The sequence below is a fragment of the Camelina sativa genome, chromosome 17, assembly GCF_000633955.1.
Source record: "Camelina sativa cultivar DH55 chromosome 17, Cs, whole genome shotgun sequence".
Lineage (NCBI taxonomy): Eukaryota > Viridiplantae > Streptophyta > Magnoliopsida > Brassicales > Brassicaceae > Camelina > Camelina sativa.
In genome coordinates, this window is record NC_025701.1 from 34106802 (window position 1) to 34122955 (window position 16154).

Genomic DNA, 16154 nt, shown 5'->3' on the forward strand with positions numbered 1-16154 from the left:
AAACAGATGCCTCTCATGTTCTCTTCAGCAAGAGGACCTTCCTTGGACGCCCACTGGAAACCAGCCACCACTGAGTCCTTGATTTCATTAAGGTACTGAACTCCCTTACACATATCAACCACCATGTTAGGCCCTGTGGTTTCAGGTCCAAACGCCCAGATTTTCTTTGCCAGATCCTTGTCCCATCCGAACTCCTCTGCCAAGATCTTGGATCTGATCTTAGGGTCATCCCTTGGACCAATACGTCCATCATCAATTGCCTCAGCAAGACCTTCCTCCATGGGTCTTGCTTCCATGTACAGACGGTTATGCTTGTTAGGAGACTTACTCATTACAGTGCGTGAAGATCTATCACATACAGTCTCACGGAATGAGACCACAGGGTCTGACTTGATAATTTCGGCCCCACCCATGAAATCATCCTGCAGATCCTTCAAACAAATCTCAAGATGGAGTTCTCCTGCACCAGCAACAATGTGCTCGCCTGATTCTTCCATTGAGCAAACAACCATAGGATCAGACTTGGACAGCCTCTTGAGACCCTCAACAAGCTTGGGAAGATCAGATGCAACCTTACACTGAACAGCAACACGAACAACAGGAGACACAGAAAACTTCATGGCACGAATGGGATGAGCATCAACTTCCTTCTCATTAGTCAAGGTAGCATTCTTGGTGATGAACTGATCCAGTCCGACCATGGCAACAGTGTTTCCACAAGGAACATCCTCCACAGTTTCTTGCCTCTTACCCATCCAAATAACAGTTCTCTGAACACTCTTAACGTAAAGATCCTTCTTCTCACCAGGGACAAAGTTGGGACCCATGATTCTGACCTTCATACCAGTAGCAACCTTACCAGCAAAAACACGACCAAAGGCAAAGAATCTACCCTTGTCAGAGGCAGGAATCATCTTAGACACGTACAGCATGAGAGGACCATTGGGGTCACAGTTCCTGATGGCATTTGCATACTTATCATCAAGGGGACCTTCATACAGATTCTCAACACGGTACCTCTGGGCAGTGTGGGGAGATGGCAAATGAAAGATCATCATCTCAAGTAGTGCAGTACTGGCAGGGAGCCACGTCTGCATAACACGCTTCATCAAAGGTTTAGCCAACAGTTCCTTCTCATCGTTCTTCATCTGGACACCAAGCTTGGCCAACATAGGCCACAACTTGTCCTTCTGGTCATTCATGCAAGTGGCAATGATTTGCTTGATGGGTTCATAGCAGAACTGGACAAACCCACGCTTGCAGGTCGCGGTACCAGTGTTTTTGCTAGTCCATTTCCTGGTGGCAGGGTCAAAGAAATTCTCACCCCAGAGTCTCTCCATCATCTTAGATTCATCAACACCGAACTTGGAAGCATACATCTTGGCAAAGTTGGTAAGTGTAAACGCCCAACCGTGGAGACCAGCAGAAAACGCAACAGTACCCTTCTCTGGATAAACCTGAACATCACCAAGGAGAGGATCCTCGTACGTAGCCATGATGACGTTTGCATTCTCAATGACCCTCGAGAAAGTCTGGTAAGCCTCCTCACCATCAACTTGAAGCTCAAGGAAACATCTGTCCATTTTGTTGACAGTCAAGACAGGTCGAATCCTCTCACCAAGAGCCTGACGTAGAACAGTCTCAGTCTGAACACACACACCCTCAATGCAGTCGACCACGACAAGAGCACCATCAGTAATACGGAGAGCAGCAGTAACCTCAGAAGAAAAGTCAACATGTCCAGGTGAATCGATAAGGTTGATGAGGTATTCGTTTCCGTCTCTGGCTCCAGTGAAACTCTTCAAAGAAGCATCAGTCATCTCGTAGTAGAGAGAAATACCAGTGGACTTGATAGTGATACCACGTTCTGCCTCATCAGCTCTGGTATCAGTCATACGAACATCACCAGCAACCTCTTGGGCAATGATACCAGCAGCAGCAACCAAGGAATCAGTGAGAGTGGATTTCCCTGTTGATCAAATAAAATAACGATGCATTAGTTTACATTTCAATTCGTTAAGCAAATAAACAAGAGATAGTATTTAATTTTCAAAACAGATTAGAGCTCAATATATAAAGAATGAACAATTTATAAACAGATTACGATTATCAAAAAGAAGGAGATGATTATACCGTGGTCAACATGGGCAATAACGGACATATTACGGATGTTGTGTTTATAGTCCATAATCCTCCGAAGCTCCTCAGATGTAAACTTCACCTGCAAGTGTATAAAAAAAAGTGTTAAGCTAAAATCCCAATCCAATCCCAATAGCAAAGACATATAACAAATAAGAAACAGAAATCTTACCATTTTGTCAAACTTTTAATTGTCACCTAGAAAATCTCTGCAATATCACAAGAGAAACAAACAAAAAAAAATGAATTAGCAATTGAATAATCTCGTATTAAAACATCTCAATACCAATTCGGGAAACTTTAGCTTGAGAAATTGAAAACATGTTGATGTATACAGACTCCATCTTATAACAAATGATAACGCTTGCAACAAACAAATCATACAAGCAAGTAAATTACGATTCAAGCACACCAGATTTGGAAAACGTTTGTCTTCTATTCAGAGTTTCATCTACAAAAAAGATCTTCCAAACCAGATCGAAGAAAAGATAAAAACGAACGGTACATAACAACAGACCTCTATCAAAACAAACAAGAATCAGAGATGAATCAAAGCGATATTAACAGAGATCAACAGCAAGACGGAAACAAAATTGCTCAAACGAACACAAAGTAAACATCATCAACCTGGAAATCGAATCGATGAACAACGAAGAGAAAAGATCGATGCGGAGACCAACCTTATGAGAACGAGAGCCAGATAGAGAGAGAGAGAGTGAGAAGAGAGGTGCAAGGAGGCGATATTAAGCAGCCAAAAGCTTCCTATAGTAGTAACCAACGATATGCGATGAGTATATGCTCTTTTCTCGTTTAGGGTTTTCAGATTCACCTTTTAATGGGCCTTCAAGCCCATAATGGTTCAAGATTGCAACAATACCGCACGTATATGATGATGTTTTTGTATTCTCTCCCATTCATCATTCTTTAAAGTCAAAACGTGAAAGTTGAAAACTGAAGGTGAAGAAGTTAACCACTTCAACTTTAATTGTAAAGTTTAAACTTCAAACAGAGACCGTATAATATTGTCCACAACTTTTTATTAAACAAAGTTCAAATATAAAAGTAACGAATGATGATGATGAAACATATTACTGGATATTTGTTTTGCGTTCTACAGATACATAAACTCTCACCACCTAAGCATCCACTACAAAAATAAGATAGAGAAGTAAACCATAGTGATCGTCAAAAAAAAAAAGTAAACCATAGCGAAAGAGGGCAAAAAGTTTTGATGAAAGCTTAAAGCTTGTCTTCGAAATCAGAGAGTGGAGTCATCTGTTCCTTCAAACCCTTCCTCTTCCTGGTATCAGCCACAAGCACTGAGGCCTGAGTTCCTGGCTCAAGAGGGTCAGACGACATCATTTCCCAATGATCAAAAACACACTGCGGGAATGCCTGTCCTGAGGTTGCTGCCCTAAGCTGAGCCGAGAATCCAAACGACTCCACAACAGGCAGGTACGCCTTGATGTTGTACAGTGGTGTCCCTGGCCTCTGCATCTCCTCAAAGACGTGTCCTCTCTTCTGATTCAGCACGCTGTAGATTCCTCCAAGAGCTCCCTCTGGTGCCTGGATCTCAACCATGTATACAGGCTCCAAAAGTCTAGGCTTGGCTGTGAGCTGGGAAGCGTATATGACTCTTCTGGCTGTTGGGATGACCTGACCACCTCCTCTGTGGATCGCATCAGAGTGAAGAACCACATCACAAACCTCAAAACAGATGCCTCTCATGTTCTCTTCGCAAAGAGGACCTTCCTTGGAAGCCCACTGGAAACCAGCCACCACTGAGTCCTTGATTTCATTAAGGTACTGAACTCCCTTACACATATCAACCACCATGTTAGGCCCTGTGGTTTCAGGTCCAAACGCCCAGATTTTCTTTGCAAGATCCTTGTCCCATCCAAACTCCTCCGCCAAGATCTTGGACCTGGTCTTAGGGTCATCCCTTGGACCAATACGTCCCTCATCAATAGCCTCAGCTAGACCTTCCTCCATGGGTCTTGCTTCCATGTACAGACGGTTGTGCTTGTTAGGAGACTTACTCATTACCGTGCGTGAAGATCTATCGCATACTGTCTCACGGAAAGAGACCACAGGGTCTGACTTGATAATTTCTGCACCACCCATGAAATCATCCTGGAGATCCTTCAAACAAATCTCAATATGGAGTTCTCCTGCACCAGCGACAATGTGCTGCCCTGACTCTTCCATTGAGCACACAACCATAGGATCAGACTTGGCCAGCCTCTTGAGACCCTCAACAAGCTTAGGAAGATCAGATGCAACCTTACACTGAACAGCGACACGAACAACAGGAGACACAGAAAACTTCATGGCGCGAATGGGATGAGCATCAACTTCATTCTCATTAGTCAATGTAGCATTCTTTGTGATGAACTGATCCAGCCCAACCATAGCAACAGTGTTACCACAAGGAACATCGTCCACAGTCTCTTGCCTCTTACCCATCCAAATAACAGTCCTCTGAACACTCTTAACATACAGATCCTTCTTCTCACCAGGAACAAAGTTGGGACCCATGATTCTGACCTTCATACCAGTAGCAACCCTACCAGCAAAGACACGACCAAAGGCAAAGAACCTACCCTTGTCAGAAGCAGGAATCATCTTAGACACGTACAGCATGAGAGGACCATTGGGGTCACAGTTCCTGATGGCATTTGCATACTTATCATCAAGGGGACCTTCATACAGATTCTCAACACGGTACCTCTGGGCAGTGTGGGGAGATGGCAAATGAAAGATCATCATCTCAAGTAGTGCAGTACTTGCAGGGAGCCACGTCTGCATAACACGCTTCATCAAAGGTTTAGCCAACAGTTCCTTCTCATCGTTCTTCATCTGGACACCAAGCTTGGCCAACATAGGCCACAACTTGTCCTTCTGGTCATTCATGCAAGTGGCAATGATTTGCTTGATGGGTTCATAGCAGAACTGGACAAACCCACGCTTGCAGGTCGCGGTACCAGTGTTTTTGCTAGTCCATTTCCTGGTGGCAGGGTCAAAGAAATTCTCACCCCAGAGTCTCTCCATCATCTTAGATTCATCAACACCGAACTTGGAAGCATACATCTTGGCAAAGTTGGTAAGTGTAAACGCCCAACCGTGGAGACCAGCAGAAAACGCAACAGTACCCTTCTCTGGATAAACCTGAACATCACCAAGGAGAGGATCCTCGTACGTAGCCATGATGACGTTTGCATTCTCAATGACCCTCGAGAAAGTCTGGTAAGCCTCCTCACCATCAACTTGAAGCTCAAGGAAACATCTGTCCATTTTGTTGACAGTCAAGACAGGTCGAATCCTCTCACCAAGAGCCTGACGTAGAACAGTCTCAGTCTGAACACACACACCCTCAATGCAGTCGACCACGACAAGAGCACCATCAGTAATACGGAGAGCAGCAGTAACCTCAGAAGAAAAGTCAACATGTCCAGGTGAATCGATAAGGTTGATGAGGTATTCGTTTCCGTCTCTGGCTCCAGTGAAACTCTTCAAAGAAGCATCAGTCATCTCGTAGTAGAGAGAAATACCAGTGGACTTGATAGTGATACCACGTTCTGCCTCATCAGCTCTGGTATCAGTCATACGAACATCACCAGCAACCTCTTGGGCAATGATACCAGCAGCAGCAACCAAGGAATCAGTGAGAGTGGATTTCCCTGTTGATCAAATAAAATAACGATGCATTAGTTTACATTTCAATTCGTTAAGCAAATAAACAAGAGATAGTATTTAATTTTCAAAACAGATTAGAGAAGTAAGAGATAATTAATTTTAAAACAGTTAATAACTATGCACAAAGGCTGAAAAATCTCAAAAGAGAGGTGATTAATAATATACCGTGGTCAACATGAGCAATAACGGACATATTACGGATGTTGTGTTTGTAGTCCATAATCCGTCGGAGCTCATCAGCTGTAAACTTCACCTGCAAGTGTATATAACAAAGGTCTTTTATTTAAGCATAAATCCTTATAGTATAAATGCATAGCTATATAAGAACCAAAACAAAAGTATTACCATTTTGTAAAACTTTTGTTGTCACCTCCAAAATCTCTGCAATATCAATGAAAAAAGTAAGGATTAGCAATTGAATTAGATTGATTGACTGAGATATTTTCATTACAAATCAGACAATAAGAAGGGAAACTTTAGCTTATATCACGCTTGCAACAAAACAAATAAAAATCATACAGAAATGAAGATACATATAAACAACTGAAGACTATGATAATTTTTCGTAAATTATTCTCAAGAACAAAGGATATGTATTACCATTACTTAGAGACAGAACAAAAAACTGAAAATACTCAGATTATCTTCTACAAAACCAGATCGAGTAACGATACAGGATAACAGACTTATCAAAACAAGCAAGTATTGGAGATGAATCAAAGGTTTTGGTGAAACAATCAAAGGATATTAGAACAGATCTGCAGCAAGTCTCTGTCATCTAAGCACCAAAACGGAATCATCTACCAAACCAGATCGAGTTGTAAAATCGAAACGATGCATAACAATAGACTTATCAAAACAAGCAACTATCGGAGATGAATCAAAGGTTTTGGTGAAACAATCAAACGAGATATGCAGCAAGACTCGGTCGGTCATCTAAACACCAGAACGGAACATAATTGCTAAAACTAATCAAGAGAAACGAAAAAAGCAAACATCTACATGGAAATCAAATCATCGGTAAGGATCGATGCGGCGACTAACCTTAACGAGAAAGATGAAGACTAGTGAGCGAGAGAGAGAGAAGAGAGGTGCAAAGCAGCCGAAAGCTTCTCTTTATACAGTAGTAACCAAAACGAGAGGCGATGAGTATAATGTATATGCTCTTTTCTCTCTCGATTAGGGTTTTCGCTCCTATGGGCCTTATTGGGCCATTACGTATCTGGTTAAATTAATCTTCATGAGCCCATGATTCGAGATTGCGACGGGGTGTCAATCGGGTTGGCCCGGCCCGGCCCGAATCCCATAAAACCCGCATAAGCCCGGTCCGGCCCGGTCCGAAATATTTTCGAGTCTAAAATCCAGTGTTTAAAGGTGCACTATAAAACAAATCAATCAAAATTTAATAACTCATTTATATTAATTAACTACAACTAACTTAATTTAATAGAAAATGTTTATAACTAAATCAAATTTCGATACTTTAACCAAATAAACCAATATATAAATCATATAAAATATCATTAATAAAAATTTTAAAGTATTAAGTATGGTTATTAAGTAAATATGAAAACTAGGATTAGAGTTTAAAACTTTATTTACAATAAAATTTTAATCAAATATTGCAATCAAACAAAAATGTTTAACAAAAAAGTACAAATATATTTGTTTAAGGGCTTTTTGGGCTGGTCCGAGCCCGGTCGGGCTAAGCCCGAAAAAACACTATAGCCCAAACGGGCTGAGCCCGAAAGACCCAATTTTTTCTGGACATTTATATTTAAGCCCGAGTCCGATGTTGTTCAGGGCCAGCCCGCGGGCTTTGGCCCTAATTGACATGCATACTTATGATGGTGATGCATATATATTAATCCAAAACTTATAAATAATTTATCAATTTGTTTTGTCTTCACATTCTCAAAATGTTTTCTAAAAGTTCCAGTTTTTTTTTACATTTTTACTGACATTAAAGTTATGGTTGCAAATAGATGTACTCTTCAACCTAGTTGAAGTGGTTGAACGTATATTTCAACTTTGTTCAGTCAAAAAATCACATTTGAGATAAATATTCTTTCAACCCAAATTTATTGGATTCCACCATGGAGCGGGAAAATAACACTTTTTGGCTGAAAAGTGTTCAACCTCAAAATAGGAGACGAACGGAATGAATGAGATGAAAACTTAATGTAATTTTATTTTTAATTATATTTATTTAATATCTATGTTTGAATTAATATTTTTGGTTTTAAAAAAAGTTATTTAACAAAGCAATCGTGGAAATCTTGATAATCTAAGAAAATCAAATATTATGAGTTTAAAAAATCTATTTCAATTATATTTGTAGTTTTTAATTATAATATAACTTCAGATATTATTATAGATATATTATTAATATTAAATTTTGTATTCAGCTATTCAACTTAATGATCACCATTAAACATGAATGATTAGATGGGATGCAAGGTGTTTCAATACCCTTATGATGTTGTACCATAAAGTATGTGAATCCATAAAAAGTGTGATATCTAAGCAGTCAAAACATGATCAATGCATTCAAGTAAGCCAAATATCAAGTTGATTTGTTTCTAACAACCTAATAACCGAAATCAAATGCAATAAATTAAGGCAACTTAAGATAGTACTAATACAGAATTAAACTACGGAACAAGTGCAATACACTATGCTAAGCAAGAGAAAACTACTATCAAATGCAATAAAGAGCAAACTGCAATGAGAAAAGAACATAAAAAGGAAGTGAACAGGTGGTCGAGTGATGCATAACCGAAGAACAAAAGTAAAACAAAGAATAGAGATGCAAAATAAATGATGACAAATGATTAAATATGAAAGCAATAACAAACAATGAGCAAATAGGTCCTAGAGATGGGGGTAATTGGTTGGTATCACGCTAAGCTTACCCAGATTGTTTAACAAACTTCACAAAAGCTATCCCTAAACAATGATCTTCTAATACTTGCTAATCCATTCTCATGATAATAGCAATCAAGTTTGGTAACATCCTGACCCAACTCTCATTGGTGGAACCATACTAAATAGGCAATAAACTCCAGATTATTCTTTGTCAAAACCACTCTAGACAACTAATCTCTTAGGATAAGCACAATAATCTCCAGTATTAGTCTATCCAGCATCTTAAACATTTTTTGAATGATAAAACACCTAAGATCTATCCTTAACTTCTAAGAACAATGATAGCATAGAGAACACCTAACCCAGAAGGGATTTATAAACAATCAAGCTTAAACAATATAGATAGACATAGCTCTATACTAACCTATCCCATCTCTAAGATCCCAATCCACTACTCAGATCTAAAAATCATGATGAAGAACACAAACCCAAAAAATGAAAAAACATAAATGATCAGGTAGATAAGAGAGAGATGAACAATTTAAAACAAAGAAGTGAAAGCAAATACTCAAAAAATTCAAAGTTATGAAGATTACAAATCTATGAAAAACCTAGAAAATATAAGAGATGATGCAATAAAGTAAAAGTAGCTAAAAATGGCAAATACTAGGTGTCTGCCTGCGGCCACAAGTGCTAGTACACATATAAATAGTAAAGAGGGGGAAGACCTAGTTAGCTAGAGGACAAAACAGAGAGTCGGCAGCAAGTGCTTGACCATGCGCTTGGTCGAGTGCATGGTCGAGTGGTTGGTCCGTTAAGTAGTTCCAGTCTTCGATTCGAGATGATATATGTTCACTAAAACAGGGATACCTCCTGAAAGACACCCATGATTGAACTAAGACCACTGGCATCAGAAAGGATACTCGATTTCCTACAACTTTGATGAAGGATGCGGAAGCTGAATCGAAATGCAAAACTTTCATTTGAATCGATCTTTGAGGAGCTAGTTATAAATCCGACCCAGTACTCGACCGTGTGCCTGGTCGAGTTGTATTGTCGAGTGCCTTCTTTTCCCTTCCTGATACTTCCAATTCTCTTGTTTAGTTCTAGAATTAACACCAAGTCCTTCCTTAGCCTTTTAGAGCTCTATAACACCTAATAATACTCCAAAAGTACAAATGTTGCTTATTGTTTATATGGATCAGGAAAAAGCCCTTCAAGAAATATCAATTACAGATGATACTCCTCTGGTCCTCTCTAATCAACCCAAGTTCAGTTCAAGCGAAAGAAATAGATGTAGTATTATGGGTAGATTTCTGAATCCTGAGAATCAAAGGATGTCTAATTGGATATTGGACATGCCAAGAATTTGGAAGCTATATGATAGGGTTCGGGGTATTGCTCTATCAAAAGACAAGTTTCAATTTTTCTTTAAGTCTGAAGAAGATTTAGAAGGAGTTTTGAAACAAGGAGTTTTGACTTAGGATGATTGGTGTGTAATGATGGAGAAATGGATCGAAAAACCTTCGGATGATTATTTGATGCTACTCTCGGCTTGGATTCGTCTTCGAAATATTCCAGTTAACTACTACACCAAAGAAACAATTCAAGAGATTGTGGAGTGTGTGGGACAAGTCTTGCAAGTAGTCTTCGATCAGGAGAAATCTCAAGTTCAAGACTATGTTAGGGTGCGTGTTTTGTTAGATGTCTCAAATCCTTTGCCTAACTCTAAAGAAGAACAATTACCATCAGGGGAGATTGTTTTAGTTTCTTTTGATTATGAAAGGATCAGGAAAAGATCTTTCAATGTCAAAGACTAACTCATGATAAGAATAGATGCTCTTTCAAGCAGTCAGTTATAAAAAAACCTTCCTCCTTGGTTTCTAAGGATTAAGAAAAACTGAAAGGGATCGCTTTGAAAGACATAGAGAAACCGAAGGAGAACTCTGTGGATATAAAAATAATGGCTGATGCGATGAAAAGTGCTTCAAAGCAAAGTAACCTTGTGTTATTAAACTCAGTTGATGAAGATGAGTCAGAGGCTTTGTCAGACTTGGATCTTTTTGTCGGCTTTAGTACAGGAAGTATGAAGGCTAGTTCTTCGGGAACAGTACCAACAGAGAATAACAAAAGGAAGATGCAAACTTCATGTTCTAGAAAAGCTAAAAAGGTCAAACAACTACCTATGAAGGAAAAGGTCAGTGAACTACTCTCTCAAAAACAGTTTGAGAAAGTTTTTAAAAGGAAAGCAAAATCAACAAGGAAAGTGTTTACAAAGTGCATGAAGGCAGATAACAATCAGGTGGTTCCTTGTGAACCGCCGTTGGATCAGTAAGGCGTCTTAAGTTGGAATTGCCAAGGTTTGAGGAAACCTTGGACAATTCGACATCTAAAGGAGATGAGAAAGGATCATTTCCCAGATATTTTATTCCTCATGGAGACTATGAACTCAGATGAGTTTGTTTTACAAGTTTTTAGTTGGCTTGCTTATGATTATGTGCATACAGTAGAACCGGAAGGAAGGAGTGGTGGCTTGGCGATTTTCTGGAAAAATCATTTGGAGATTGAAATTCTTTTTGAAGACAAAAATCTCCTAGACTTGAAGGTATCACAACATAATAAAAGTTGGTTTGTGTCTTATGTTTATGGTCATCCAGTGATGAATCTCAGACCTCTTTTGTGGGAAAGATTGAATAGTATTGGTGTTGATAGGAAAGAAGCTTGGTGTATGATAGAAGACCTTAATGAAATCCTTTCTAATAAGGATAAGTTAGGTGGCCCTAGACGGTTGATCTCTTCATTTCAGCCTTTTTAAGATATGTTGAAGAACTGTGACATGCATGAATTGGGGAGCTCAGGGAATAGTTATATGTGGGGAGGAACACGGAATGATCAAGAGTTCAATGTAAACTTGATCGATGTTTTGGAAATTCCTCGTGGTTTTCTGTGTTTCCAAATTCTCATCAATGGTTCCTTGAGAATTTTGGATCTGATCATAGACCGGTACTGGTAAAATTTATAAATGATCAGGAAACTTTTAGAGGACAAATTCGCTTTGACAAAAGATTGGCCGATAATCCTGCTTGTATTGAAGCTATTTGAAGATCTTGGAATAGTGTAATCTCTAAGGGTACGCATTCTACTATCTTTAGTATTACCGAATGTAGAAGAGCTATCAGTGTCTAGAAAAATCTTCTGATACTAATTCTCAGAATATAATTAAGAGGTTGAGAAAAGAGTTAGATGACTATAAAAGTGCTCAATTTCCCTACTGGCCTAGAATTGCGGTTATTTAAGAACAATTGGGTTTCACTTACAATGAAGAGGAAGCCTATTGGAGACAAAAAAAGCAGAGAGAAATGGTTGTTTGAAGGAGACAAGAATACAAGGTTTTTTCATGCAGTAGTAAATTCCAACAGAGTGAGAAATTCCTTGAGTTTTCTATTGGATGAGAATGGAAATGAACAGACATCAAATAGAGAAAAAGGAAAGGTTGCAACCTTATTCTTTGAGAATATTTTTACTTCTTCTTATCTAAGCTCTACCAATGCTTATTTGGTAGGTTTTCAAGTTAAAGTGTCATCAGTCATGAATCAGGAGCTAACTCAAGATGTTACGGAATAGGAGATCTATAATGCAGTTTTTTCAATTAATAGTGAGAAGGCCCCAGGTCCAGATGGATTCACTGCATTATTCTTCCAGAAACATTGGTCTTTGGTGAAGTCACAAATAATAAAGGAAGTATTGGGTTTCTTTCACACAAGAGTTCTTCCAGAGGAATGGAACCATACTCATTTGTGTCTCATTCCCAAGATCATAAACCCTCAAAGGATGACAGATATTACACCAATTAGCCTGTGTTCGGTGTTGTACAAGATAGTATCCAAAATTTTGTCCGCAAGACTCAAAAAGCACTTACCATATATAGTTTCTCAAACTCAATCGGCTTTTGTATCTGAAAGGTTAGTCTCAGATAATATTCTTATCGCTCATGAGATTGTGCATAATCTGAAAACAAATGAGAAGATATCCAATGAGTTTATGGTGTTTAAAACCGATATGTCAAAGGCTTTTGATAGAGTAGAGTGGTCCTTTTTGGAAGGAATTCTGGTGGCTCTTGGATTTAATCAGAAATGGATATCATGGATCATGGCTTGTGTATCATCTGTATCTTATTCAGTTTTAATCAATGGTCAGCCTTATGGTGACATTAATCCAGGAAGAGGGATCAGACAAGGAGATCTGCTGTCCCCGTTCATATTTGTAGTGTGTACAAAGGCTTTAATCCATATTCTCAATCAGGCTGAAAAGAAGGGTAAAATTTCTGGCATCGAGTTTAACAATGCTGGATTTTCAGTGAATCATTTGTTATTTGCTGATGACACTCTTCTAGTATGTAAGGCTAATAAAGAGGAGTGTGAAGAGATCATGGAGTGTTTATCTAAATATGGACAAATTTCAGGTCAAGTTATTAATTTGGATAAGTCAGCAATAACCTTTGGGCAAAAGTAGAAGAAGAAACAAAGACTTGGATTAAAAAGAGATCAGGTATTCTTACTGAAAGAGGAACTGGGAAGTATTTGGGGTTACCTGAATGCTTAAGTGGATCAAAAAAAGAATTATTTGGGTTTATTAAAGAAAAGCTTCAGTCAAGAATGACAGGTTGGTATGCAAAGACCTTATCCCAAGGGGGAAAGGAGATTTTGTTAAAGTCTATTGCTATGGCTTTACCAGTGTATGCAATGACCTGCTTTTCTGCAAAAATCTGACTAGTGTTATGATGGATTTCTGGTGGAATAATATGCAAATCTCAAGGAAAATCCACTGGATAGAATGGCAGAGATTAACAATGCCTAAGGTGTTAGGTGGAATTGGATTCAAAGACCTTCAGTGTTTCAATCAAGCTTTACTAGCCAAACAAGTTTGGAGGCTCTATAATAAGAAAGACAGCCTCTTCTATAAAATTTTTAAGAGCAGGTACTTTCTAAATATTGATATCCTCAATGCTACCAATGGAACTAGACCTTCTTATGCTTGGAGAAGTATTTTATTTGGTAGAGAATTAATAATGGAAGGATTGACACGGGTTATTAGTAATTGTGAGCAAACTAAGGTTTGGATAGATAAGTGGCTTTTTGACGGACAAAATATAAGACCAATGAATCTGCAGGCTCTGATAGATATTGAGTTAGACTATTGATCCTTCCTCAAAGAATTGGAATCTGAATTTGCTAAGGGATTTATTTCCCTGGAAAGATATCCAGATTATGATAAGAAGAAGACCTTTGGTCTCGAGAGAAGACACTTTTTGTTGGGCTGGTACTAACAACGGGTTATATACACTCAATTCTGGTTATGATCTAATTAGTAGAAAATTTCATCAAAATTTGTATCGAGAAGCTGAGGAAAATCCATCCTTAAATCCTCTTTTTGCAAGTATATGGAAGCTACTAACTGCTCCAAAGATTAAAATTTTTTTTTGGAAGGTGTTAAGAGGAGCAGTTGCTGTGGAAGATAGACTCAGAACAAGAGGTCTAATGTGTGGGGAGGAAATGAAACAATCAACCATATCCTGTTTCAATGTCCATTGGCTAGACAAGTTTGGGCACTTTCTATTTTGTCATCTCCTGTGAATGGGTTTGGGGATTCTATTTACACAAATATGAATCATTTGCTACAGATATAGCAGAATCAAGACATGCCTCAACAGTTAAAATCTGTAAGTCCTTGGATTATTTGGGTTTTATGGAAAAACAGAAACAAACTGTTGTTTGAAGGAGCTGGTTCGATGGCAAATAGAATTGTGGACAAAGCATATGATGATTTCCAACAATGGAGTTTAGCTCAGAATAGAGATATTCAATCAAGGAATAGTGAAGATCTCAGGGATAAAAAGTGGATTCCTCCAAAATGGGGAGAGCTCAAGTGCAATATTAGATTTACTTGGTCAAGAAAAAAACAATTATTTGGAGCGTCCTGGGTGGTAAGAGATTCAAGGGGTTTAGTTTTCTTACATACTCTCAAGTACATTCTCTTTTTGATGCTAAACTTAGGAGTTGGGCTTGGGCATTAGATAGTATGAATAAACACCATTTAGATAATGTAACCTTTGGATCTTCCACCTTTGAGATTATTAAAGCTTTAATTAAACCAAAAGAGTGGCCAGCTTTAATAGGTCATATTGCTGAACTTTTAAGTTTCACCAAGAATAAACCAAACTGGTTTATGTGGATTGAACCTTCAAAGTGCAATAAAGGAGCTTCTGAAATAGCAAAGAGTGTGATAACTGGGTTAAGGTTACAATCCTATGTTGGTAAGGGTCATCCACAATGGCTAGGAAACCTGTTTGAAGAGGAAAAGGTTAATTAGTAGGGAGATTGGGGTTATAATATTTTACTATAGAAAAGGTTAAATTTTTCTTCTGTCTAGTAAGTATAGTCGGTTTTGAGGATTAAGGAAACTTTATATGTTGGAAACGTTTCCCGTCTGTGACAAAAAAAAAAATTTGTTGTCTTCTGGTTTTTATAATACTTTCTTCTTACTAGTCTCTTTTTACGGTTTCACTTTTTTCAACCCTTTCTCAGTTTTATCCATTCCTTCCCTTACATATGTTTTCTTACAAGATATGTTAATGTCTATTTCCTTTATCTTATTATTAGTTTTCCATATATCTTATTTTATGTTAACCTCTTTCTATATATATTTACTTTGGGTGGGTAGAGAAACACAGTCTCCTTTTTGCTTTCCTCTTTCTCTAAAATATGGCGGATGAAATATGAGATGAGTTACTGATAGACAGGTTTTCACCCAGGGTATCAATTCCCTATGCAGTTGTAGTACAAAGGGTTATCAATCCAAATGGTTGTAATGCTAGCAGATAGGATGCAATCAGAATCAAGCAAGTCAAGCCAAGTAATAATGGGGTTTGGTTCTAACAGTCCTAATATAAACAAGGTAAAAGAATATAAACAAGTAAACCACACGACCTATGCATTCGATGCAAGCAATCGAGTACAGGATCGAGTGGTGGTGATCGAGTATGAAAGTAAAATATGAACAGCTCGAGGTATTATTCGATGCAGGTTATCATGTACCTGATCGGATAAGTGGTCGAGTAAGTAAAGAAAATGCAAGAAATGAAATACGAAAGTTCCTAAGGATGGGGGTAATCGAATCCAAAGTGTTCTAGACCAGTACAGATGCCTTACATGCCTCAAGCAATTATTTCCTAGACAATGAACCTCTAAAACCTTGTCACCACACTGTCGCACTAGCAACAATCAACCTTGAACATACTACCACACTGTCGCACTAGCAATATGAACAAGCAGGCATTAAGAACAATTCATTTTTGTCAGTAAACTTAGACTTATCTTATTTTGTCACTCAAAGTTAAGTATACCTCTAGTATTGACCTAATCAAGCATTTTATCTACTCCTTTCGGCCTGTA

The 16154-nt window shown here is 38.3% G+C and overlaps 1 protein-coding gene and 3 pseudogenes across 1 annotated transcript; 2 read left to right on the top strand and 2 right to left on the bottom strand.

Annotated features, from left to right (window-relative positions):
* Nucleotides 1-2923, bottom strand: part of LOC104758896 — a 4185-nt pseudogene extending 1262 nt beyond the window's left edge.
* On the bottom strand, nt 3157-6984 carry LOC104758897 (elongation factor 2). Its single transcript, XM_010481867.2, has 4 exons — nt 6880-6984; nt 6181-6216; nt 6001-6088; nt 3157-5819 (listed from the first exon to the last, which is right to left on the bottom strand). Exons 2-4 carry the CDS (start codon nt 6181-6183, stop codon nt 3379-3381), a joined length of 2532 nt encoding a protein of 843 aa, XP_010480169.1. The 5' UTR covers nt 6184-6216; nt 6880-6984; the 3' UTR covers nt 3157-3378.
* Nucleotides 9882-10523, top strand: LOC109129990 (annotated as a pseudogene).
* The window catches only part of LOC104760052, an 8275-nt pseudogene continuing 2787 nt past the window's right edge, over nt 10667-16154 (top strand).

Coding starts and splice junctions, on each gene's coding strand:
- LOC104758897 (XM_010481867.2), bottom strand. Junction 5,820..6,000: donor TATTGCTCATGTTGACCACG/GTATATTATTAA, acceptor TTTGATCAACAG/GGAAATCCACTCTCACTGAT.